The 26,071-nt window shown below is 43.0% G+C and overlaps 1 protein-coding gene across 1 annotated transcript in view; it reads right to left on the reverse strand.

The window, feature by feature from the left end:
* Positions 1 to 2,243: 2,243 nt before the first annotated feature.
* LOC131692211 (ras-related protein Rap-2a) overlaps positions 2,244 to 26,071 on the reverse strand; it is a 459,504-nt gene continuing 435,676 nt past the window's right edge. Inside the window, exon 5 of the mRNA XM_058979124.1 lies at positions 2,244 to 3,888. Within this exon, the coding sequence (XP_058835107.1) occupies positions 3,731 to 3,888 (158 nt within the window). The 3' untranslated portion in view covers positions 2,244 to 3,730. The remainder of the gene's footprint in view (positions 3,889 to 26,071) is intronic.

Genomic DNA, 26,071 nt, shown 5'->3' on the forward strand with positions numbered 1-26,071 from the left:
TTGGGTGTATTCCTAGATATTGAGGGTGCTTTTGACAATGTGTCCTTCCAGTCTATTCTGGAAGCGACGCACGGTCATGGGATACCTGCATGTATCTCAGGTTGTATAAACGCAATGCTTAGTAACCGCATACTTTGCTCGTCACTGCGACAGGCTGAGATACGGAAGTTGAGTATTTGCGGTTGTCCTCAGGGCGGCGTTCTGTCACCTTTGTTATGGAACTTGGTAGCCGACGGCTTGTTGGAGAAACTCAATGAGCTTGGATTTCCAACCTACGGGTTTGCTGACGATTACCAAATACTAATTACTGGATTTTGCATCGGAACAATCTTTGACTTAATGCAACAGGCATTAAGAGCTGTCGAACAGTGGTGTCGACAAGTTAAACTATCAGTTAACCCAAGCAAAACTTCAATGGTTCTTTTCACGAAGAAGCGAATAACAACCGGGGTTCGTCCCTTGCAGTTCTTTGATTCTGAGCTACTGTGTGCGGATCAAGTTAAATACGTTGGAGTCATATTGGATTCCAAACTGAATTGGTCTGCTCACATTGAGTTCAGAGTCAAGAAAGCGTGCATGGCCTTCGGGCAGTGCAGACGAACTTTTGGAAAGACCTGGGGTCTCAAACCTAAATACATCTATTGGATTTACACGACAATTGTACGTCCAATACTGTCATACGGATGCCTTGTGTGGTGGTGACAGTCCAGTCAAAGCTAAACCATCTGCAAAGAATGGCGCTCATGGCGTTGACTGGTGCTTTCACCACGACTCCGACTGCTGCTCTTGAGGCACTTCTAAATATCAAACCATTACACATACACTTAAAACAAGAAGCACTATCATGTATATACAGACTGCAGGTTACTGGGCTTTGGAACAGTAATCATGTTGATCTTGCTACCAGTCATACACGATTGTGGTCACAAATGGTTACATGGGGTGAAGATATTCTTGCTCCCAGCGATACTACACTCACTTGTGGTTTTCCTTACAGGACATTCCATGTGAACATTCCCTCTCGAGAGGAGTGATTGTCTGGCTTTATGGAAAGACAACAACAAACGCAAGTGGTTTGTTACACTGACGGTTCTCTGATGGAGGGACGTGCTGGTGCTGGTGTCTACTGTCGTGAAATGAGATTGGAACAATCTCACTCACTAGGTAGATACTGTACTGTATTCCAAGCAGAAATCTTTGCGATTATGTGCGGAGTGCAATCGGCCCTTCAACTGAGTTTGTCCGGCAGAGTTATAAACTTCTGCTCCGATAGTCAGGCTGCAATCAAGGCCCTTATCTCAGACAAATCCCGGTCCAAGCTAGTGATCGCGTGCCGAATCCAAATCAAAGAACTAAGCATTATCAACCTTGTCTGGGTGCCCGGACATTCCGGTATAACTGGAAATGAATGGGCTGACGAATGGGCTGACGAATTGGCCAGGGCAGGTTCGGCGATTGACTTCGTTGGACCTGAGCCCGCGCTGTCAATTTCGACAAGTTGGATAAGGGAAAAAATACGGTCCTGGGCTTCGTCCGAGCACCGCAATTTTTGAAGAAATCTACAAACGTGTCCCCAAACAAAGGCGTTTCTAGAAAAACCGTGCCCAGTGATTTCAAAAAATCTACATTTTTCGAAGCTCCACTGCGGCATGCTGACCAGGGCTTTAACCGGCCACTGCAAACTCAATTATCACATGGCAACTATTCAGCGCGCTGAGTCTTTTTCATGTGATCTTTGTGAATCCGACTACGGAACCTCATATCATCTGATATGCAACTGTCCAGCGGTAGCGCAATTGCGATTTCGAGTCTTCAGCCGTCCTTATATAGACGAAACTATGTTTGGTCGACTGAAACTCAGAGACATACTAAAGTTTCTTATCCAATGTGGTAAAGAGCTTTAGGCTTATTCGCAAACAAGTTGAACTACTTGTGAGTTTAACTTACCTGTTGTTTATTTTTGTTTTGTGTTGTTATTTTTCCCACCCTTCCAATTCTACTTCCCCACACCTCCTTGTCCTTTCCTTTCGCTCAGGAAATGATGAAAACACACGGCAAGGCACAAATCCCCAACTATGTACGGGGAACGTGCCATTTGAGCCAATATATTCTGATTCCTGATATTCAAGAGATTAATCTACCAAATAAAAAAAAATGAAATCAACTTTGCCCTATCCAAACTTCCGTTGTTTTAGATTTCCGCTTTTCATTTTTGTTCCATCACTCAATAACAACATCTAGGGTTTTTATTTATTTTCCGTGTTTCACTTTTTCTTTATTAATTACACATTGTATCTTCTGATATTTCACTATTGGAATTTTTCTTCCCTTCTTGCGGCTTCGGTGACTTTTTTTTCATTTAATCCTTTTCGGTGTGATTTCTGTGTGCCTGCTGCAGTTGTGTATACAAAAATGTAATGATAAAAATAGGTTGATTTTTTCTTGTTTTCTTATTACACCTACATGCATGTTGTATATGCCAGTTTTCATTTTTTTTTATTTCATTCATATGCTAAATGATTTCTTCTTGATCGTTTTATATTTTCCCTCAAACGGTTGGTTTCCTGCATATACATTTTCATCACTTGAATTAACTTTCTTTTTTTTCGTTTCTCGATTTCCAATGTGCCCTCATTCTCTTCCCCGCAAATCTCGTCGTTTAGCTTTCAGAGATAGAATAAAATATTTATATTACAAAATAAAGATTTTTCTTACACGAGAACAGATTTATGGTAAACATAGAGGAATTGGCAAATAGATAAAAGATAAGACGTTTTTTATTGCGTATAAAACCTTTAGGATGATACCGGAAACGGAGTTAAAAGAGCTAGATTACCTAAACTAATATAACATTCGTAGTTTTGCTTTTGATCATCATTTTCTCGCATCATTTTTAGGAAAATGAAAAAAAAAGCTTTGAACCAACTGATCAGTTTACGAAACAAAACAAAAATAAATCGACCAAGTCTATATCTCAATCTTTACCCGAAAGAAATTGATTCTGACTAATGGAAAAACAGGCTTTCCTTTCTTCATCTTTGCTAAAAAATATACCCTAAACAGTTTTGTTTCCTTACCATTAATCGTTTCGTTTTACATACACTGACGAGGGTGGGTTTTCGGCTATGGCCTTTCCTCCCCAACATTTCTTCTGTTTACACTGCCTTTTACCATCGTTTGTTTTTTAGTTGTCGCTTAAATCGCTCAGCCTATGCTTGCTTATAACACACCCTTTAAATTTGTCCGCACTTTCGCTCCTACGCAAAACCGTTTCTCTTCGCGCACAATTAACTCCTATCTCGAAAAATTGTTACTCATTCGGTGTAAAGTTAAATTTAGCATTAATTATTATCATTACATTTAATATGTATATAAGTTTTCTTTTTTTTAGGTTTACCTTCGACGCCGTGTTCCTGCTCCTGCTTGGTTTCAATTGCTCCGGAACTCGGTTTGAAAACCGGTTGACTTCAGTTGCGTCCAGACATTCGCGACAAATTAAACCGAAAAAACACCTACGAATAGCGTCACCCCGTCCGTCTGCTCGGTCGCGGCTGGTCGGGGTGCGTTGGTTGCTGATTTTTGTTTTTTTTTTTTGCTTCAAATTTTCTTCACAATTGGATAGTGTTTCTCCCTTTTTGTTTCTGGTTTGTTTTGTAATTATATTAATTTCAATTGCCATAATATTAAATTACGATTAAGGGGGGTTAAAATTACGCTTTTAATGCCACTTCTATAATAATGTACAACAGCAGTAGCTTTTCTTCTGGCGCTTCTCGGAGGTCATGTTCATTTCCCGGACGACGGTGGCGAACACTTCGTTCACGTTGATCCGATCCTTGGCGGAGGCTTCGATGAACGGGCAGTCCCACAGTTCGGCGAGGGCGCTTCCTGCAACGATGGAAGAAACAGGGTGAGTGGTGATGTTTAGGTATGTTGTGGGGTCATTTGTTCGATAGTACGTTGACATAGTTTTGATAGACATTATTTTGAACGGAACTTTCGAATATGGTGAAAAATTATGTACAAACTTAAATGCTCTTACTCATTTATTACGATAAAGTAAATCGACTGGCACACAGAGGCCCCACAATCAGCACTTGCATTAACAAAACCCCCATCTGTTTATGCAAACGAATGTCAAAATCAAGAAGCTTCGAAAGGAAATAAATACTTCAGAATGCATCCATACGTGTAAAGCTTAATTTCTGTTTACGAATTGCAAAATACTGTTCGATCTGCATCCGGCGTCAATCCACAGATTCGAAGCAAAAGGAATCGGCTGCATGCAGCCGGTAGGGGGGGGACGCGAGGAATCGTAATCAGCCATTGCAGCCAATTGAGAACTTTACTTCTCATTTCCCTATTTACAATTTGCCCGATTTACAGTCTCGCCTTAGCTTTTACCAACCAATGGCTTCCTTCCACTCCGATGGCGACCGATTTGCGCTTCTGTGAGGCAACTATTTTATAAGTAAATTCCGTTCCATTCCTTAGCTGATAACCACCCCCTCTTCCCAACCATATGGTGATTGCTCAACGAATCGGATTCTCTTTCTTGGAAAAGACCTATGAATCTTGCTGAGTAGTGGGATCCGGTCGGTAGTAGAGTCGAAAGTAGCAGCAGCAGCAGCTGTTTATTGGCTTCGTTCTGCATTTCGCAATCGACAACCCATCCGCGCCCCGACCGTTGGTGGTTGGAGGACCCAGTTCGCCAGAGAGCATTGCAGCTGGGGGCGCAAAAGGGATGTTTCGATTCTGGGTTCGTCGAGTGTAAAAATTGATGTTTCCAATTTCTTGCAGCTTCCAACAAATTGATTTTTGCTACACCTCCCGGAACCTTCCGACGCCAACCCTCCGCCAGCCAGATATCGAAAGTCGGTCGGTCTGTCGGTAAGGTTTTGTGGCCGAATGCAATCTTCCTTCGGAGATGGGAAAAACTGCAGAAAATTTACATCTTGTTTTCGGATTTGAAAGGGTTTTCTGTTGGAAAGTTGATTTTTGCAGCATATGAAGGAACCGGAGTTTGCAGTCGTGTAGAAAATAAACCGAAACGATTTGGAATCTGTTAAGCTGTACTCTGGAATGGAAAAAAATTGCGAATTTATTAATATTCACTTTCGAAATCAAACGAATGCAGTTTATTAGTTGAAGGATTTTAGATTCAGGTTAACCCTCCGGGAAACGCATGTGCACGATATTCTGAAGTTCAGTTGAAATCGGCTTCAGGAGAAGTTAAAATTCTTCGAAAATATTCTATTTTAAACAGCCAATCAGAAAGTGCTTCTTGAATCAATCTGTCCGATATATAATCGGCTATTCTGACTCGTGATTTTGACACATCCAGTGTTACACGAATCCATGTTCTAGTATTCTCTGGCCCCGTTCGTTTCGTTTTACTGAATTGTGCGCTGTCTTGAAATCCACAAACAAATGATGAATCCACAAGCTGTATCCAGCATTTATCGCAAGGTCCATCATTGATCTTCCTCTTCGAAGCTTGCTTTGTTATTCGCCAACAAATTATTTAGCTAGAGTTACGTTGTCTGAAAGTACAACTTCTTGGGAATACTTTCCCAAAATTTCAAAGAGATCCGAGAAATAGATCGAAAGTTACAACGTTTCGAAAATCGTCTACCGAGAGCAGAGGAAATTTCAAACTCGATTATCTCAAAATGTCGTTTCTCCAAAAATGGCTTTTTCACGATTGCCGAACAACCACTCAACCGATTTTCTTCATTTTTTTTTCAATTGATAGTAATAAAACTTTTTCGCACCTTAACGATTATTTTTAAATACATAATTTTTTTTTTAATAGATAAGAATTTTTTAATAAATTTTTTAGAATTCCAAGAACATCAATTTTTTTAGGGAAAACGTTCCTGAATGCAGGAAAAAAATAATATTTATTCAACTAATCGTTAAGGTGCGAGGATTACTTCTATACTAATGGCATTTTATGAATTTCAGGATTTCTTAAAACCCAGGGTGGCGATTCCTGGAAAAAACCTGAAAAATCAGGGAATTTCAGGGAATTCTATTTGACTTGGAGAAACCTGGAATTTTCAGGGAATTTGTATTCAAATCAGGGAGAAATTTCGACTTGGTGTTAATATTTTTTTTAAATGCGACTGGAAAATATTGGCTCAAATATTCGGTTGAACGCATTTACTCCCCTCAACACATTTTATACTAGTGAGAATAATAATATTCGATCCATCTCATAATTACAACTTCTCACAACAATGGTTATATGGGTCATCCCCCGTCAGATTTACAACCAAAATTTAAATTCCTTCCAAATTTTTTTCTTGCATTCTTTAGCTAAAAATAATTAACACGTATTTTTTGTTTTGACTGAATATGATACTTTTTCAAGTTATTAGATTTGTAACTTTTGAAGTTTATAAAATCGAACATTTTTCAATCACTGATAACTGCATAGAAAAAAATATTATTTACAAAAAGTAGTTTTTGCATGAGCTTACCGAAAAAAAACAGAAAAAATATTTTTTGTTATATAGCTTATGAAATCTGCAATTATTATAAACAAATTGATTTTTTTAAAAGTTGGGCCAATTTTAAATATTAAGAATCATGTTTAATATTTCTTTTGTGAAAAAATATGGAGTGGATATCAAAATACAATGCGAGATATTACAGTTATAAACTGAAAACAAGCCAATTTTACACTAAACGACCAGTGACAGACTTGTTATAATTGTATTATCTCGTGAAGTACTTGAAGATCCATTCCGAAATTTTTATTTTTATAAATGATTTCAAAAAATAATAAAATGTTTTTGGTTCAACTTAAAAAAATTTGCTTCTAGTATTTTCAGAATACATAAGTTACATAGCAAAAAAACAAATATGCATTGCAAAAACAATTTCGGTGAGCTCATGCGAAAAGGAAACTTAATAAATTCTTTAATATTTTTTCTACAAATTGAATAGTTTCTGAGTAGAAGATTCATTGATTCCAGCGGATACTGAGTGGGTGTGATTGCCTACGGGTCCGCAACCCCCCTTTTGGTCTTTCCTACAGTGGTATGCTGAATGCAGAACTGTAACGAAATTTGAGCGTACTGTTAAGTGGAGCCGCATGCAGAGCAAGACTCGAGCTAGGATGGTGGCTACCAACATACATACAAACAAATTGAATAGTTTCTGAGTTATCAGTGATTGAAAAATGTTCAATTCAATAAAATTAAAAATTTTACAAACTCATAAATTGAAAAAAAAACTTATTCAACAAAAACAAAACACAGTGTGAACAATTTTCAGCTAAAGATTGCAAAAAAAAAATTTGGTTGTAAATCTGACGTGGAATTACTTATATATAATATTTTATATGGATGCCAATTGATTTATCGACGGCCTTGTTGTGATTCTTCTGACTCAAGGTAAATACATATAAGTACACTTGGTCTGCACAGGCCGTTTACTTTGACACGGCTTAATGCATTAGCTTGGCCGAACCGTGGGTATTTTTTATGTTTACAAATTGTAGACGAAAAAGATGGGTCAATAATGTTGGAGATACAGAGTGGTAGAGTAATTATGCCTAATAAATCGGACATATTGTTGATAATCTAGTTGCATTTCCAAAATAATAAAGCAATAAATTCTTTAAAAACTGCAAGGAGCAGCCCTATGGGGTTGCACGAACTGTAAACGTAGGACTATACTACTTAATGTAAAATATTTATTTTCTTAGTACATTTAGAGTAATAATAAATCAAATATATTTCTTACGAATAGTTTAAGCACAACCAATCAACATCGAATGTTACATATTGAACCAAACCTTCTTGGTTATCAGATCATTTCATTTGTAGTAGGTGATCGAATCCGATTAAACTTAATTGAGAAGATCTGTAGAAAGAAGACAGAAAACCGTGACCGAACTAATACCTGAAACTATTGCACAAGATCAGCTTTTAAAAATTGTAAAAACTTTTCGATTGTGTGTGGTAAAAAAAAACCGGACCGGTGAAGAAAAATCAAATTTTAGACAATATAATCACATTTCATGTGTAGAACAAGCTTTCTAGTTTTATTTTGTCATCATTTTAACTTTCCTAAAGTACGTATACAAATGTAGCGGTCTTAATCATATATCTGTGCTTTCCATTGATCCGTGTAAATTTGTTGCTAAGAAAGTTTTCGTCTTTGTGCAATGAAAGCAAAGATTGCTATCATGCAGGTTACACATGCATCCGTTAACAAACAGAGATGCCACATTGAAATCTGTGTTTCGGTCAAAAATATCATTTTACCATCTGTGATGACTGAAACAGGAAAAAATCTGTGATAAATTTCCGAAAAATCACAATATTTCCAAAAATCTATCCAATTTTCATCAAAATGGCAACAATATACCATCTGTGAAAAGGAATCTGTGATCAAAAATTGTGAAAAAAAAATCTCTGACATTACAGAAAAATCTGTAAATATAGTAACCCTGCCAACAAATTTGATATACCTACATTCGCCACAAACATTGAACCCAAGCGAACCCAAAATGAGTCGACGCTGATGATGATGGGTAGAGCGAAAGAGACAACTAGTATCATGACACTATGTTAGCCGTGTTTGCAAATGGAGCTCGAATGTACAAGCGATTTTGTGTAGGAATAACTGTAAAAAATTTGAAAATTTATCGGGAGATAGCTGAATTATTTGCGTTCAAAATTGGACCACTTTTCGTTACATACCATTTTTGTAGAATTTGCAAAGTGCACCCCCATATCGAAAACAAAGACGTAGTCCTACGTCAAAAAATTGCCGATTCTTGAAATAAATATTTATGACCTTATAACAGTATATCGCATCGTAGCTGTTTTGCGGCAGCTTATTTTTTGCTTATATTACCAATTTTGGGGTTTGTAATCAACTAATTCTCAACGGCATAAACTTGTTTTATTCAAGTTCTTTCATGTACTAGCCATCGAGTTAATTCTAAGCGCTACTCAATTCCACTCGTGTTCAGTGCTAGTCCATAGCGGCATTAGGTAACGCACAGCTTTCATACTTCTTATTCGCGTACGTTGGCTGCCCCTATTTTTTGTCTGCAGCTGAAGTCATTTGTCTGCTCCGCTCACTGACAGACAGAATTATTAAGAAACTAAATAAAGTTGTGACGACCGCTCCGGGGTCAAATTATCAGATAGTCCCATGACGATTGTTAACAATCTCTGTGGCAAACCCAAGAATTTTGACATCCATATTGCTAGGATTCTTTGAAATTTACAAATAGTATTTCAAAGGTGGGACACACCTCCAGGACCGGGTGTCCGGAAACAAGATCTCATACGATTCCTTATAGCAGGTTTGAAAAAGTAGATGACTTCCTGATTCCAAACCACCTACAAATATTTGAATTTATAATAATAATGACCATTACCCTGCCAGTCTGCTATGCGGTAGAAACGACCAAAACGTTCGCTCAGGTCTACATCTTCAATTCATATCTCACTAAAATTTATGCCTAATGATGTACTATGATGTCACCAAGTTTCAGGTTCTAGTTATGGAAAGCACATTGTAATTTTAATTGAAATCTGGAAAGGTACTCGCGTACTATGTCGTTACCTAACGGTTAAGCACTCAACTCCGCTTAATAATTCAACGTTTTCAATATGGGTTTCCGTGTATAATAGAACTGTATGAAAATGACTTTCGCAAGCTTCAGTTTCAATATCATCTTCCGCTAACATACGGGCGGATACGACAATATTTAAAATCAACAAATAGTGTATTTAACCGAAGTTTGCCTCCCTTTTGCTGCGAAGCTTTACTCATCTCACAACAAACAGACAAAAGATCATCGCAAAAAAAATCGGCGGTGTATTATGACTCACCATAGATCGTGGCGACTGTTACGTTTGCTTAACTTATAGCACTAACCTGAGCAAAGATAGAATATACACTAGTGTCCTTTTTTGTGTGCTGCTATTGCCAGATTGCATTAAAAATCGCTTTATTTATTTATTTGTTTGTATTTATTATATTCCAAGATGGAATTTTCAACTGACCTTTTCACTGCCGTTCAACGCATAATTGTCTTATGTATAGAGGGAATCTCATAAAACATGGGACGTATACGATCTTAACGGCAGTTTAGAGGGTACTTAATGTCTGAAATGACGAATTGGTGGGAAAAATCATGTCTGTGTTTTCTTGTGATTATTCGACATTTTCGTGAATTATACCCCTACTTTAAAGTTGTGAAAAAGTGCTGGATGATTTTGTATCAACAACACAATCATTATTAACCTTCCGGAAGTCGCGCAAATGGCCCACTGAACGAGCAACCGCTGGAGCGCTCAGACGATTTCGCTAGATTTTCAGAGCAGCGTGCACTCAGTGCACTAGCGCGACTTCCAGAAGGTTAAAAAGAAGAATCCAAATGTAACCAGAACATAAAAAGCGGATTATTACTGCACAGAAGTGGTTAAAACCGCTTCTGTAAACAATCTTCTTAGTACATATTCTGGGATACCTTCCTGTTGGTATGAAGTTTTTACTGGTTCACCCACTGTTGCAGAAGACCTGCTTAACCAAATATTTCTTGAGAAATTTAGACTTCTCTATCGCTCAGAATTACTTTAATACTTCATTTCGTTACATACCATGAAGCATGGTTGAAGTCTTCTACGTCCAAGTTCAAGCTCAGCTACAATTTTCGAAGAAGTGTTTAGCCCTCATATTCTGCCTATCACCATAATTCGGAATAATCAATATCTTCAATGACTTCGTTCCTTAATGATGCTTCGAATTATACACAAACACATTTGACGTTTTTATTTTATTATTATTTTATTAGTGTACGAGCAGAATGTTTGTCTCACTATCGAATCCATTTCGTCATTTCTTAAGATTGTATTTTGCATTTCGTTTATATGTAGCTGATGGCAATCGAGTATTAGACGTTTTGGAAACGGTGTGAACAGAGCTTGCCGATTAGCCAAGCTTTTTAGAACTATTCCAATGAGATATCTTTTGATTTTCGTTTGGACCGCACATATTATTTCTAATTGGCATTTCTTTCGACCCATTTTTGAAAGCGCAATTAACATGTCAACGAATTATGTATTTTTGGATTAAAAAGACATACGTCCATATTTGTAAAAAAATTCATTTTTGGTTGAATATATCAAGAGATCTATGTGTTTTTAGGTTTCCAGATTTTGTCGCGAACAAACTTTACATTGCAAATTGACCTAAGAATGGGTTACGACCACCTTCAAGGGTGTTTGGAATATAATAGAGTATGTTAAAACGGTACCTACTTAACCCTCCGGAAGTCGCGCATGACACTGAATGAGCAGCCGCAGTTGCCTAAAGACAATTCGCTAGCTTTTCAGAGCAGCGTGCACTCAGTGCACCAGCGCGACTGCCGGAAGATTAACGGAAGATCCCAGACTCATCACCCTTTCCACACAGACTAAAATACATAACACTATGAGGAAATTCATCCCCAAACTGTCAATCCGCTTATTTTTCCAGAGCACTAGCTCCTCCTTTTATACACGGTCCCATCACTCATTTGCTTGTCGGTCATCCCTCGAGCTTGGTAACAATTTTTCAGATTTGGAAATATTTAAATTACATGACAGTTAAAAGACCAAAAGTGGTTTAATTGAAATGGAAGATACAAAAAGTTTAAAACTAACTAACAATGAAAAAAAATGGTGTAAGCTCAAACGATAGACATTGAAAAATGTTAATTTAATTTGATTTGTTTGAGCACTCTGGAAAATTTATAAAAAGGTCTGGAAAACCTGGAAAATCAGGGAATTTCATTTTCAGAAATGAGTCGACACCCTGAACCTATGTGACCGCACTAACCAACCTGTATCTCCGGAACTGAAAGTCAGATTGGGATGAAATTTAATAGCAACCAATTGAAGCTTTGCATCAATCATTTCAAATTTGAAAAATTGAGGAAATCGGTTAGGACTTTTCTGAGGTATAGGTGTGATATTAAATCTGAACATTGACAAGTTCTCCGGGGCATCTTGACCGTCCTAGACGGCCAATGTGATCAAATCGGCTACGATCCTGCAAATCTAAGTAATTTTACACTCATTCTAATAAGTTTTGCATCATCTAGATATCATGGTGGTACCAGTTTATATTGGAATTTACTGTATGACCGTACTTCTCTTCTAGTAACTCCGAAACTGGATGTCGGATCGGAATCAAATTCAATGGCAACCTTTCATTTGAGACTAAAACTTAATCTCCGAGTAACCGACGTGCGATTGTTGGTCACATACACACATACGCACAGGGGCGGAGAGGATGAAAGTCATCGTAGAAGCGCTATTCCCACAGCATGAACCGACTGCATGGCCGCCCACGCCATACGAAACGCAGTATGACTACAAAGAAGAAGCTCGGGTAACCAACGAGGAGCTGATGGTGGTGGCAAAAGCCTTGAGAACCAAGAAGGCCCCTGGACCAGACGGTATCCCCAGCGTGGCTCTGAAAACAGTAATCCTATCGAGCCCGGATATTTTTAGGACCGACGATCGTGACTTCCCCGACATCTGGAAGCGACAAAAGCTAGTGCTATTGCCGAAGCCAGGCAAGCCCCCTGGAGATCCTTCAGCATACAGGCCTGTTTGATACAGTCAGCAAGGTGCGTGAAAGAGTAATCCTTAACAGGCTCACAACATACACAGAGGGAGAGAATGAACTATCCAATATGTAGTTCGGTTTCCGGAAAGGTAGATCCACCGTGGATGCCATACGAACGGTCGTGGAAACTATGGAAGCTGCGCAGAAATAAAAGAGAAGAGGTAACCGCTACTGCGGAGTGGTTACACTGGATGTAAAAAACGCCTTCAACAGCGCTAAGTGGGCCGCATTCGCTGCACAGACTGAGAGTTCCCGACTACCTCTGTAGGATTCTGAGGATCTGTTTCCAGTACCGGCCACTGATCTACGAAACTTATGCCGGAAAAAGAAGTGGCGTTCCACAGGGTTCCATGCTCAGCCCAACTCTTTGGAATGTTATGTACGACGGAGTGCTGAAGCTGAGCCTCCCCAGGGGCGTGAAGATTGTCGGTTTTGCGAACGACGTGGCACTCCTAGTGATCGGCGAATCACTAGAGGAAGTAGAAGTACTAGCAACGCAGGCGATAGATGTTGTGGAAGACTGGATGCGCGAGAAGAAGCTGACGTTAGCTCACCACAAAACCGGGATGGTTTTGATAAGCATCCCAAAAGCAGTGCAGCAGGCAAGAATTTCGGTCGGAGAGTGTATCATCAACTCAAAGCGGGAAGTTAGACAACTGGGAGTGATGTTAGACGAACGGCTAAACTTCAATAGCCACGTCGACCACGCATGCGGGAGAGCCGTAAAAGTGATCTCGGAACTATCTCGGATCATGCCCAACAATTCGGCGATCAGCAGCAGTAAAAAGCGATCGGTGCTCAGATACGCAGGACCTGCTTGGGTGACGGCACTGTAGATGAAGAGGAACACATATCGGTTGAACAGCACGTTCAGGCTGATGGACATACGGGTGCCTAGCACATACCGAACTATCTCGTCAGAGGCAGCCTACGTGATAGCTGGTACGAATCCCATAAGCCTTCTACTCGAAGAAGATAGCGAATTTATAGGAATCGAGGGACGAGAGGAGTTCGTAAACGAACCCAAGCTGACACCTTAATCAAGAGGCATCATCAGTGGGATAACGCTGTAAGCGGTAGATGGACCCATCGACTAATTCCATGTCTGTCGGTGTGGGCGAACAGAGCGCACGGTGAGGTGAACTGCCACATGACGCAATTCTTCTACAGGCCTCGGGTCGTCGAGGCACCGATGAAGCGGAAGTTACACTCCAACTGGAATCGCCGGACCGACCATGGCACTTGACAAGTCAGTCTGAGGAAGAGAGATAGACCGCCGGGCGCGACCGGAGTAGGCTAGATCCAACGCCGGGGACTAGACTGAGCATACGCATCGTCGACGGTAGGTCGTCGGTTCACCTGAGAACCGGAAGTCATCCTCCCCCCAGGAATCGCTGCACCTAACCGACCAGCATCGAGATAACGGTTTCGAGAGAAATTTCAACGTCGGGAAATTTCTCCGACGGAGTAGACTAGGTCCACCGCCGGGGACTAGTTCGAGTGAATCGGGAAGTAGCACCGGTCGTCGGGGCGCCTGTGAACTGGATGTCACCCTCCACCCAGAATCGCAGGATTGACCTCGGCTTTTGCCCGGATAGCATCGGTTTCGGAAGATCTTCCGCTGCCGGGGAACTCTTCGTCGGAGTAGGAAAGTTCCACCGTCGGGGACTATTCCGAGTAGTCCGTAGCGAATCGCCGGCTTGAATCATCGGGGCACCAGTGAACCGGATGCAATACTCCACCTGGAATTGCTGGACTGACCTTGGCATTCTGCCGGACTGCATCTAAGGAAGAATAACGCGTCCTTCAACGGTTACGGGAGACATTCTTTCGTCGGGGAACTCTCCGCCGAGGTAGGCTAGCTCCACCGTCGGGGACTACGCCGAGTAGCACCGAGCACGACAAACCACCAGTATAGGGTCTTCGGGGCACCAGTGAACCGGAAGCCACCCTCCAACTGGAATCGCTGGATCAACCATGGCATCCAACTGGTCAACGTAGAGAGGAGGGCATGTAGGATATCATGCCGTGTAGGACTGATATGGCGGTTATGAGACCAGAGAAATCTAGCACGACCAGCTAGACCTGGAATCAAGTGAAGTGCATTAGCACGCCTGCCCTAAAGTAGTCATTTCAGATGGAATCCGGGAGATGAGGCAAATGTCGGATTCCTTGGAGGAATTTAGAAGGTTCAGAGTTATGTCCTCCATCTTCAGAGTCTCTCACTCTGGCACACGATGGACGAAATCGGTAGTATGGTTTAACTTCTGAACGTGTGCTGAGTCGGCGTAAAAGCTTTACCACCAAGTAGAAAAAACAGGGGCAGCAGGGACAAGAAGAACAGGAGTCTTAGAACTAAACGACCCCCCCCCCCCGGTTCTACTCCCCGAGGAGTCCTGCTAGGATATGGTGGGGTTTGGAATGGGCTCTGCTGAACCTCTAAAATAGCCATAACTCAGAAAGCAGCTCCGACGAAGCGAGTCTGTGCCGCTTCTGCTAAGATTCTAAGATTCCAATAATCTAAGTTATTAGCAATAAAAGCACTCTAGCCCACCCGGAACATCAGGATCGACGCCAGTAACATCCTGATTATGGCATACTGGGCATGGCGATCGACAACGGACAGACACGGATCACGAAATGGACGGCAACTTTGGGCTGACAGGCGTGCTGTTCTACTCCCTGAGCAAGGAAAGAAGACACCGACTTGAAATGGCGAGTAGACTGCCTCCGTCCCAACAAAACCCTGGCAGGTCTTTGGGTACGTTCAAAACGCGTCATCAACCTAGTTGGTGGTACTAGGTTCGATTGGAGCATTCCCGATTTTACGCCGATCCGGCTCTGAGCACTCCCATGAAGGATAGTGCCAACCCTTGCATGACCTCACTGCTGTTTGTATAGATAATCATGGGATCACGAGAGGTGACTATGTACTACGAGTGAATATAGCGGCCCGGAGTTTGGACCCAACAAAATGGAGACATCCAATAAAGCAAATGAGGAGAACGCGATTGCGTTTGCAAGAAGCGGTAAGCTGCAGAGATCTCCGGATACGCCACTGGTAGCCACAGCGAGTACCAACAGCGGCTTGGTACAGAGAATCACGAGGAAACCAACGTGAGATGGGGTTACCGAATCGAGTGTTCACCTCGAAATCAGGTAGCGACAACACCCAGAATGACTCACATCTTTGGAAGTCGTACTTGACGGAGGTGAACAAAAAGGTCGAAGAGGTCTGTGAGTTCGTGAAGGAAAACCACAATGTGCACAACAAGGTGAAGCAGCTAGTGACGAGTATCAAATCGGCCGTAACATATGCTGAACGCGAGCAGAAGGGGCTCTTGATGAGAGCTGAATCAGCCGAAAAAGCTCTGATGGAAGCCGCAGAACACGTGACGGTAGAAACTGAAGTGACACCGAACAGTCACCACAATACTCGCTTGGAGAAAAGAGTGAGGGACACGCCGGTGGTGCAAGAGAACCCGAAAAAGTAGAAGAGCGAGCTGTAGACCTCCAGCGACCAGAGAAACCTTGGGAAAGACCGTGGTTGGCGCATCACAGGTGAAGCGGAGGGAACGGAGACAAAAACAAACGATACGACGTCCTACACCGCTCTTCTCAAGAAGGTGACAGAGGACCCAAGCTGGAAGAGAACGTCGTTAAACGAGATGCACTCAGAAAGGCGAGATGATCTTCGAGCTGAAGAAGGATCCTCCCGTCAAGAATTCGACCTACCGCGAGCTCGTTACTAAATCCTTAGGCTGTAATAGCCCTGTTGTAGGAAGCCGTAGTCGAGTGCAAGGGTCTAGACGAGATAACGACCGTAGAAAAACTCAAGGGTGCACTGATCGAGAAGTGCAAACTGGACGTTCCGGCAACTATCCGGATTTGGAAATCGTATGGAGGCACTCAAGCGGCGACGATTCGACTACCAGTGGTCGTTTCCAACAAACTGGCGGAGACCGGCAAGATAAAAGTCGGATGGTCGGTGTGCTCGTTGAGAGTCGCTCCCCGAGTTGTTCCTCCCGATAACTGTAACTGGGTGGTGGATCGCGCAGGGATGGCGGCAATCCAAGCGATGACCGGTTTCCCTGTCCAAGAGATGGTGGATAGCACACACGAAGGCTTCGTATGTAGCTGTTATGCTCGCCCAAGATTGACACCAGAGCAGTACAATCGGATGCTGAACGCACTAACTGACTCGTTAGCCGGACGAACGCCGGTTGCTGTAGGGAGAGACTTAAACGCTTGGGTCATGGAGTGGGATAGCAGACTGACCAACGCAATAGGTTACAGCTTGTTGGAAGCCCTGGCGAAGCAGGATGTAAAACTGTACAACGAAGGTCCCACTACCACATTCCGTGAAGATGGTTGGGAATCCTTCATCGACATAACACTCTGCAGTCCTTCGCTGTCGGATAACATGAATTGGCGAGTTAGTGAGCAATACACGCATAGCGACCACCGAGAATGAGGACTGGCGTGCGGAAGTGGAAAATAAAGGACTTCGGCAAGGACCTTTTTGTGGAAGCACTTCGTGCTGACAGCGTAATTCCAATTCCGAGTGCCGATGAGCTATCGGAAGCAGTAGCGAGGGCATGTGATATAACAATTCCGAGGAACTACCGGCATCCAGCGTACTGGTGGAGCGATAGGCTCAGCATCCAACGGGCTGCCTGCCCAAAAGCCATAAAACGCGTTCAGAGAGCAAGATCTGAGGCAGTCAGAGAAGAGTGTAAGGTAACATTCCGCTTTTAAACGTGAGATAGTGCTAAGCAAGTCCACCTGCTACAAGGAGCTGTGCAGAGAAGTAGACGCTAACCTCTGGGTCAATGCTTACCGTGTCGTTATGGTTAGGATCAAGGGTCCAATGACGCCAGTCGAAATGGGCGCCGATAAACTGAAAATTATCGTGGAGGGTCTTTTCCCGAAGCACGATCCAACCGCATGGCCGCCTACACCGTACGTTAATGCAGATGGTGGAAATGCTGGTGACAGTCGAGCTTCCAACGACGAGCTCCTTATTGTGGCAAAAGGGCTGAAAGCGAAGAAAGATTCCAAAGACCCTAAAGTGGCACTGAAGACTGTGATCCTGGCGTTTTCGGACATATTTAGGATAGTCCTACAAAAATGCCTGGACAATGGCTACTTCCCGGATAGATGGAAGATCCAGAAGCTGGTGTTGCTGCCAAACCCAGGGAAACCACCAAGAAATCCAGTGTCGTAGCGGCCTATATGCCTGCTGGACACTCTTGGTAAGCTCCTGGAAATGGTCATCCTCAACAGACTGACGACCTACGCTAAAAGTTAGAACGGACTATCACAGAGGCAGTTCGGGTTCCGGAAAGGGATATCGATGGTGGACGCCATCCAAACAGTCATCGCGTGCGCGGAGAAAGCATCGAACTAAAGAGAAGGGGTACTCGCTACTGCGCCGTGGTAACGATAGACGTGAAGAACGCGTTCAACAGTGCTAGCTGGGGGGCCATCGCCGTAGCGCTGCACAGAATGCAGGTTCCGGACTATCTATGTAAGGTTCTGAAAAATTACTTCCAGAGCCGAGTACTGGTCTACGAAACGAACATGAGGAAGAGGTCGATTAGGGTCGCGGCGGGAGTACCTCAGGGTTCCATACTCGGTCCGATACTCTGGAATGGAAAGATCGTCGGCTTTGCAGACCATCGACCATCAGACCATTTGCAGACTGACGATAACCGGCGAGACCCTTGAGGTGGTGGAGATGTTGACGGCAGAGACAACAGACATCGTGGAAACCTGAATGGCTGACGCCAAGTTGCAGCTGGCTCACCACAAGACCGAGGTAGTAGCAACCGTAGAAAAATCCAGCGTGTCGTGATCAGCGTCAATCCATCCCATCGATGCGTGCGCTGAAGCACCTGGCTGTGATAGTCGACAAACGGTTAAATTAAAACAGCCATGTCGACTATGTATGTGAGAAGGCTGCGAGGACAACTAACGCATTGCCAAGGATCATGTTGAATCACGGAGGAGTAAGGGGCAGCACGAGACTTCTCTTGGCGGCTGTCTCATTTTCAATACTGAGGTATGGCGTACCGGCCTGGGCTGCTGCGCTGAACTTAAAGCGGAACCGGACGAAGTTGACAGGCGCGTTTCGCCTAATGGCTGTTCGTGTCACGAGTGCGCAAAGAACGATTTCGTCGGAGGCGGTATGCGGAATCGCCGGAATGATTCCCATCTGTATCACTCAGGCTGAGGACGTGAAATGCTACCAGCGGAGAAATGAACGTAATGCAAGGAAACTGGTTCGAGCGGACTCGTTGGCTAAGTGGCAGCAAGAGTGGGATTACGCGTAGAAAGGAAGGTGGACCCACCGACTCATCCCAAATGTGTCTACTTGGGTACATAGGAAGCATGGAGAGGTGAACTTCCATCTGACGCAGTTTTTGTCCAGGCATGGATGCTTCCGGAAATACCTACATCGGTTTGGACACGCTTCGTCACCCCCCGGAGTGTGTGAACGTGCAAGAGACACCGGAACACGTGGTCTTCGAATGCCCCAGATTCGAAGAAGCCCGAAGGGGTATGCGTATGCCTGATATAACAGTGGACAATATCGTCGAAGAGATGTACCGCGACGAGCATATCAGGGACGCTGTCAACAGAGTTGTTACGAGTATACTCTCCGAGCTGCAAAGGAAGTGTCGAAGGGACCAACAAAGTAACGACATTGGTTAGAACGCCGCAGTGGAACCACAAATAGGGTTTCGGGAGAAATCGCCGCCGGGAAACTCACCGACGGTGTAGACTCGGTCCACCGCCGGGGACCAGTTGAGTAGTGCGCGATGTAGCCCCGAGCTCGGGTCGTCGGGGCGCCTGCGAACCGGACGTCAGGCTTCACCGGAATTGCCGGACCGACCTCGATACTCTACCGGGTAGCTCGTGAGTATGCTAGATCCACCGTCAGGGATTAGACCGAGTAGACCGCGTCGAATAGCCAGAAGTGGGTCATTGGGGTGCCAGTGAACCGGAAGCTACGCTCCACCCGGAATCGCTGGATGGACCTCCGCATCTGCTGGCTGGCCGTTGAGTAGGCTAGGTCCACCGCCGGGGCTAGACCGAGTAGACGAGGCTTAATGGCTCACAGAAACGTACATCGGTATCGGGAGCGGTCTGCCGCCGGGGAATTCACGATAGGGTAGATTCGGCGCCGTGGACTACCCGACAGAATCGTGATGAAAAGTGTGACGAAACAAACACCGGAAACGAAAGAAATTCCGTTGTCGGGGAACTCTCAATGGGAGTAGGATAAGCGGTAGTAAAGCTGGACGATTTTAGTAGAGCTAAATGGCTCAAGAAATCGGGTATCGGTGTCGGGGGAAATTCCTCCGTCGGGAAACTATCGGTAGGAATAGGATGAGTTCACCTTTGAGCACTATCCAAGCGGATCGTGATAAGGCCGGGAGCTGAATGATTTACGGAAACATGAGCTGAATGGCTCAGGGAATCAGCACCTAAACGGCTCACCACAGGGACGAGAAATAAACGGCGACGTAATGGATGGAGACAAGAAGCAAGAGAAGAGTCGAGAGTTAAATCAAAGCTCATAGGTCGTGCCACTCCATGAACCAAGCGAGGCTCCGAGATAGATCAGCAGAAAGAGGTGCGACGAAAGCGCAACGAACCCCCCACGAAGTAACACGATGACGTAGTTCCGTGGGGAAGAAGGGCGTAAAAAATAAGGAATGTTTTAGTTGTTAGGCACGAACGTGAGTCGTGAGTCCCACACAGTGCCAATACACTACAGGCCAGGCTTTTGAAGCTTTTTTAACCTTACCGTAAAAAAAATAAACGCTAAGTTTGACGAAGAGAGTCGAATGGTATAAGAGTTTCGAGCCCGGGCCTATGCTGAAAAATCGATTTTCAGAGTAATTACATAACCTTTCTATAGGTGAAAGGCAAAAAGGTTTATATGGAAAATTCATGTGTAATTGGACTTTTTCGTGAGTTTCGAATCCAACATACTTCTTTTAAATGAAATACGGTAGCAATCAATGTGAATTAATTCATTTAAGACTAAGATTATAGGAATCAACTCACCAATATATGAGAAACAGATGTGACTCTAATTTCGGAACTAGGCCATTTCTTCGGATCTTACGGAATCCTTAATGGATCCCAAAGTGATCACAGAGACTTTGATTGGCAATTAGTGATCTGGACCAACAATTTCAAGCAATTTAAAACTCAGATCAATTAGTTTTGCATCATTTAGATATAATAATTAAACCGGTTTACATTGGAAATTCGCAAGTAACCGCATACTGCTACCCGTAACACAGGAACCAGGACTCCGATTCCAAAGGAATTTAGTAGCAGTCAAAAGGGATCCGATTTATATGGGAATATCATGCATGACCACACTCTTCAACCCGTAACTCCGGAACCGGAAGTCTGAATTGTATTAAATTCATTACCAGCCTAAGGGAACCTTTCATTTGAGACTACGTATGATAAATCGGTTTGGCCATCTCTGAGTAACCAACGTGCATTTGTTGGTCACATACATACACACACATACGCACACACAGACATTTTTCGAACTCGACGAACTGAGTCAAATGGTATAAGAGACCTCGGTTCAAAGTCGGTCTTCAGAGTGATTGCATAACCTTTCTATAGGAGAAAGGTAAAAAGATCGATAAAAGAGTAATGTAAACTGTGAAGTCTAATTATATGTACTAGTTACAGAGCACAAGCAATATAACGTACCAATTCCATAATCGAGCAACATACAAATTCAATAAAATAATATAGAACATATGGAATATGAACTAAGTTCACGAGTTTTAGAATATAAGTGCGATACATAAGTGCTACCGGATGAAAGATAATCACAATTACCAACGACATTATGTTTGTCCAGTGTCCTCTTTTTGTAACATAAACACGTGATTGTTTCAAAATTTATAGCAATTTGTTCGCCAATTTAATTTAGTTAATAAACAACAGAAATAAACTTTTCAGAGCATCCGATGACCTAAAAATATAAATATGGACTTGATATATGTATATCCTATGCCCGAAAATTTAATTATGTCATAAATGTTTTTAACACAAAAACAACTGACTCACAACAAAAACAAAAATAAAAAAATGAACAGCGACCCAACCAAACATAAGCGCACCAAGGCCGTTCATATCTGGCTGTGCATATTTTCCCCGTTCATTCGCCGCATTTGTTCGGCCATCACCATCCATTCAGTTTGCACCGGCTTGCCCTGCTGACGGTCGGTTGGTGGATATTCCTATTATTCCAAACCGGCAACCAACGCGACGCGAAAAGATCTATTTTTGGCACCAATCCAACGAAGGAGCTTCATTCTACAATCGTTGAAAGTGGCAGTAGCCGCCATCGCTGCCGCCACCGTACTCACCACCGACCCGAGCGTTACAATTCTCCATCATTTATCTCCCTGTGAGAGCTTCCGGAAAGTGCCAAAATACCGGCAGCCGGTCGTGCGCGGACGGTTCAACGAAATATATGTACTAACGACCGATGCCAGCCAGAAAAATGATCTTTCATCCACATACATGCTGACTGCTGGCGTTATTGTGCAATTTGCCACAGTTCCTTTTTCCTCGACGGCCGTTGCGCGGACGGGGTCGGCGTAGTGATGGCATTCTTCACTTTCATTAGCGATCATCGTGTGCGGCGCTTGCGGTTCGGCTGCGAATTGCGGAGGAGGATGTTTCCCAAATTCAGCAGTATATTTCGCTGAGTGTGAGTCCGAAAGTGCCCGGTTGGATGGTGCTGTTAGCGGGCGGCCGACGGGAACTCAATAAGGAGGTTTCGAAATTAAAGTACCGAAGTTCAGATGATTTATGCGGTGAAGGTGGTCTCATTTGTGGAGAGAGAAAAAAATAACGTTTAGCACACTAGACTAGGGCGATTTATATATGAGATGTCTGAGTGGTTGCCAAAAAAAAATAGTTGGCGGTTGCAACTATCTAGGGAAAGTTATTGCATATATTCTCATGTTGGAGCTCTAGCTTCGTCTATGCGTGGCAAAACAAAACTCCGGATACGCAATTGCAACTACATATTGGATGATATGAACTTCCATAATCGGATTCACAAAGATCACATGAATAATGCTCAGCATGCTGAATAGACGTCATTTGGTCATTGAGTTTTCAATATCTAACCAGTGCCCTGACTAAAATCCTGGAATTGTGCTTGAAAAATTGAAAAAAATCTTCAACATTTTCAGATTCACATTCGGCAAAAAAAATCTGTTTGAACATTAGTTGCCTAGTTACACCAATTGTTGGCATGTTCGGATATAACCCAAAACCTTAATCTTGTGTTTTATTCATTCAACACACAGGTAGTAAAACTGGTTCTAGACCAACGATGTCGTACGAAGCGCCTTTTTTTTTTACTATGGAGAAGACCTTTATGTCCTAGCCCAGTACACGTGCTATTGGTAGGGTCCAATATACCGCACGGGGTGCACTGGGGGCGTGTCGGACTCGAATGGTGACCAGCCATTAATACCGACTAAACTCCATTGGGCTCCGCCATCGTTCCTCCCAGGAACTACCTCTCGGTATTACTTCTGGGGGGATGGCTGTACTAAATGTACTCATTCACTCTCACTCACGTACGAAGCGCTTGCCCTAACCAATTCGTACGCCCATTCATTTCCAGCAATACTGGAATGACCGTGTACCCATAGCACTTAGACAGTATTTGAAATTCTGAGCTCTTCGATTTGAGTTCGACATGCGATTACTAATTTCGATCTCGAATTAGTCGAACTAAGTGCTTTCAGGGTAGCATGCTAGTCAGAGCAAAAATAAATTATTTCGTTGTCAATTGCAAGTTGTACGTCATACACACGGAAAAATAAAATTGTTTCCAAAATCGTGAATAAAGTAATAATTCATTTATTTAGTCTTTTGACGTAAGTGCCAATACGTTATTCAAGACCTTTTTGGTGGTATTCAAAGGGGGAAAACTGATCGAAATGGTGAGTAAGCGAAAGCAATTATATGAAAAAAAAAATCCCCTAGGGGCGAGATTCGAACCCGCAACCTTCGAGACTCCGACCAGATGTACTAACCCTTATGCTATCCCTTGGATATGATGACGTCCCAGAAAAAAATATGATTATCACACAAGCGACGGTGATCGAACCCTGCCTGCAAAGCAAGATCACACACTACCACAGATATCACCCAACACATTTCATCTATATCTCGCAATCCCCAACGAAGTGACCCCAACCTTCGCCAGAGGAACCGCTCTATCACAGACAAACCTCACCATTTGCTCTAGTTCCTTGAGGGCCGACTGTCTCTGGTCCACCCTGTCAGACCCAGGCAGCAGCGATCACCACCCCTTCATAATCAAGCTAAAAGCAGGCCTCCCCGACCGTTTCGGACGGCGGTGATGATGGCTGAATAATGAAGTAAATTGGACCAACTTCGGTGAAGTGTTTATGGACAACTTTGAGCCACAAAAGTCCTACACAACGGATGAGCTCGCGGAAACCATCCACGACGCCGCCGAGGCCAGTATCCCCCGAACCGGTGCCCACGAGCGGAGAGCGGTCTACTGGTGGTGCCCCGAGGTCGCGAAAGCAATCAGACACTTATGACGAACTCTCCGAACCCTCCGGAAAACGCTGGTCAACAGCCTGCTCTGGGCTACCACCATGTTCAACCTTTTCCGCCAGCTTCGGAAAGACGCACGGAAAGCTAAATCCGCAAGTTGAAATGCATACCTGGATGAAATCCACCTCAACTCGCACACAGTGGAAATGTGACGACGAGTAAATGCACTTAGTGGGAAAAGGCGCAACACCCTATTCTCGCTAGAAATCGGAGGTTGTCGCAACTCTTTGTCCCGCGAAATCGCCGATGAACAGAGATGCTTCCATCTCTGCGACAGCTTCACTGTCACCTGAGTTCCAGGCCAGGAAAAGCCTACTCGAAACCTCTCCCGTGACATTCTCCCCCAATCCATCGCCTGAGTAAAACCAACCCTTCTCCGGGCAGGAACTAGCAGACGCCCTCAGCCAGGGGCGAGGAAAGGCCACTGGAATCGACAACGCCAGATACCAACTTCTAAGGCAACTCTCACCGACAAAAAAGAGCCCTCCTCCAATCCTACAATTGGATCTGAGAGACCCTCCCGGAGTCGTGTCAAACTGCCCTCGTCGTTCCGGTCCTCAGTATTCAGGGGACCAGGAGCACTACTCTCCTGCACCGGAAAGACCCTCGAACGGATGGTCAACAGAAGGCTAATAACACCTCCTGAGAAACGCCAGTTACTAGACCACCGGCAACACGCCTTCCGGAAAGACAAGGGCACAGGGTCCTACGTAGCATCTCTGGGGGAAGCCCTAGAGCAGCCAGAGCGGGAAGGCCTACCCGATCAGAAGGGCATAACTGATTTATAACACCTGGAGTTATTTATTTAAAAAATATTTTGAAACAGAGCCTGTTATAAATCCGGCTGGTTAGTTGTTAAAATAACAAAAAATAAAACAAAAACCTGGCTAATGATAACAAAATTGTAACAAAATTTGATATGATTTTATCAAAGTTAAAACCAAATGAGATATATAACTCCAGTTGTTATAAATATCAACCATAGTTATAATAGTGTTATTGTTTTGTTATGCTCTTCTGGTCGGGTATGGTTGATATTTATAACAGCTGGTGTTATATTTAGATAACGGAATTGAAAGTGAATTGCGGACAATTTTCTATACTATTAATATTATAACGTAGTCTGTAATGAAACGATCAATTTATCAATTGATCGTTTGTTACTAGATCACTGTTATAGATGATTATATCTTATAGAGTTTTTATCTAATCTTTTGGAAAAAAATATATCTCATTTAGTTATAACTTTGATAAAATAGTATCAAATTTGGTTACAATTTATATATGATTAGCCAGTTTTCTGCTTTATTTTTTGTTATTTTAACAACTAACTAGCCGGATTTATAACAGGTTCTGTTTCAAAATATTTTTGAAATAAATAACTCCAGTTGTTATAAATCAGTTATGCCCTTCTGATCGGGTAGATTCAGCACATATCGTAATCTCAAATCTACGAATTGGGATCTCTACGAAAAGAGCTTGACGACTAGGTTTCATGAATATTTTCCAACGATTTAATCTCAAAGTGACTTGACAAAGTGAGCATAACTTTCGAAACCAAATACACTCTACGGAGTGTATAGTCAAAAATAGGTATATTTCCACACAGTGCGAAATTGTCACCCCGACGGGTTACAATGCATGTCAACTGAGCAAGTCTACTATTATCCTTTTACACAGTGTTGTCTATAACATTGATAAAGCCTTTTCGCAATAGGAAACAAGTTCAGAAATTTTGCTTGATGTTGAACATGCTTTAGAC

The sequence above is a fragment of the Topomyia yanbarensis genome, chromosome 3 (assembly GCF_030247195.1).
Source record: "Topomyia yanbarensis strain Yona2022 chromosome 3, ASM3024719v1, whole genome shotgun sequence".
In the NCBI taxonomy this organism is placed as follows: domain Eukaryota; kingdom Metazoa; phylum Arthropoda; class Insecta; order Diptera; family Culicidae; genus Topomyia; species Topomyia yanbarensis.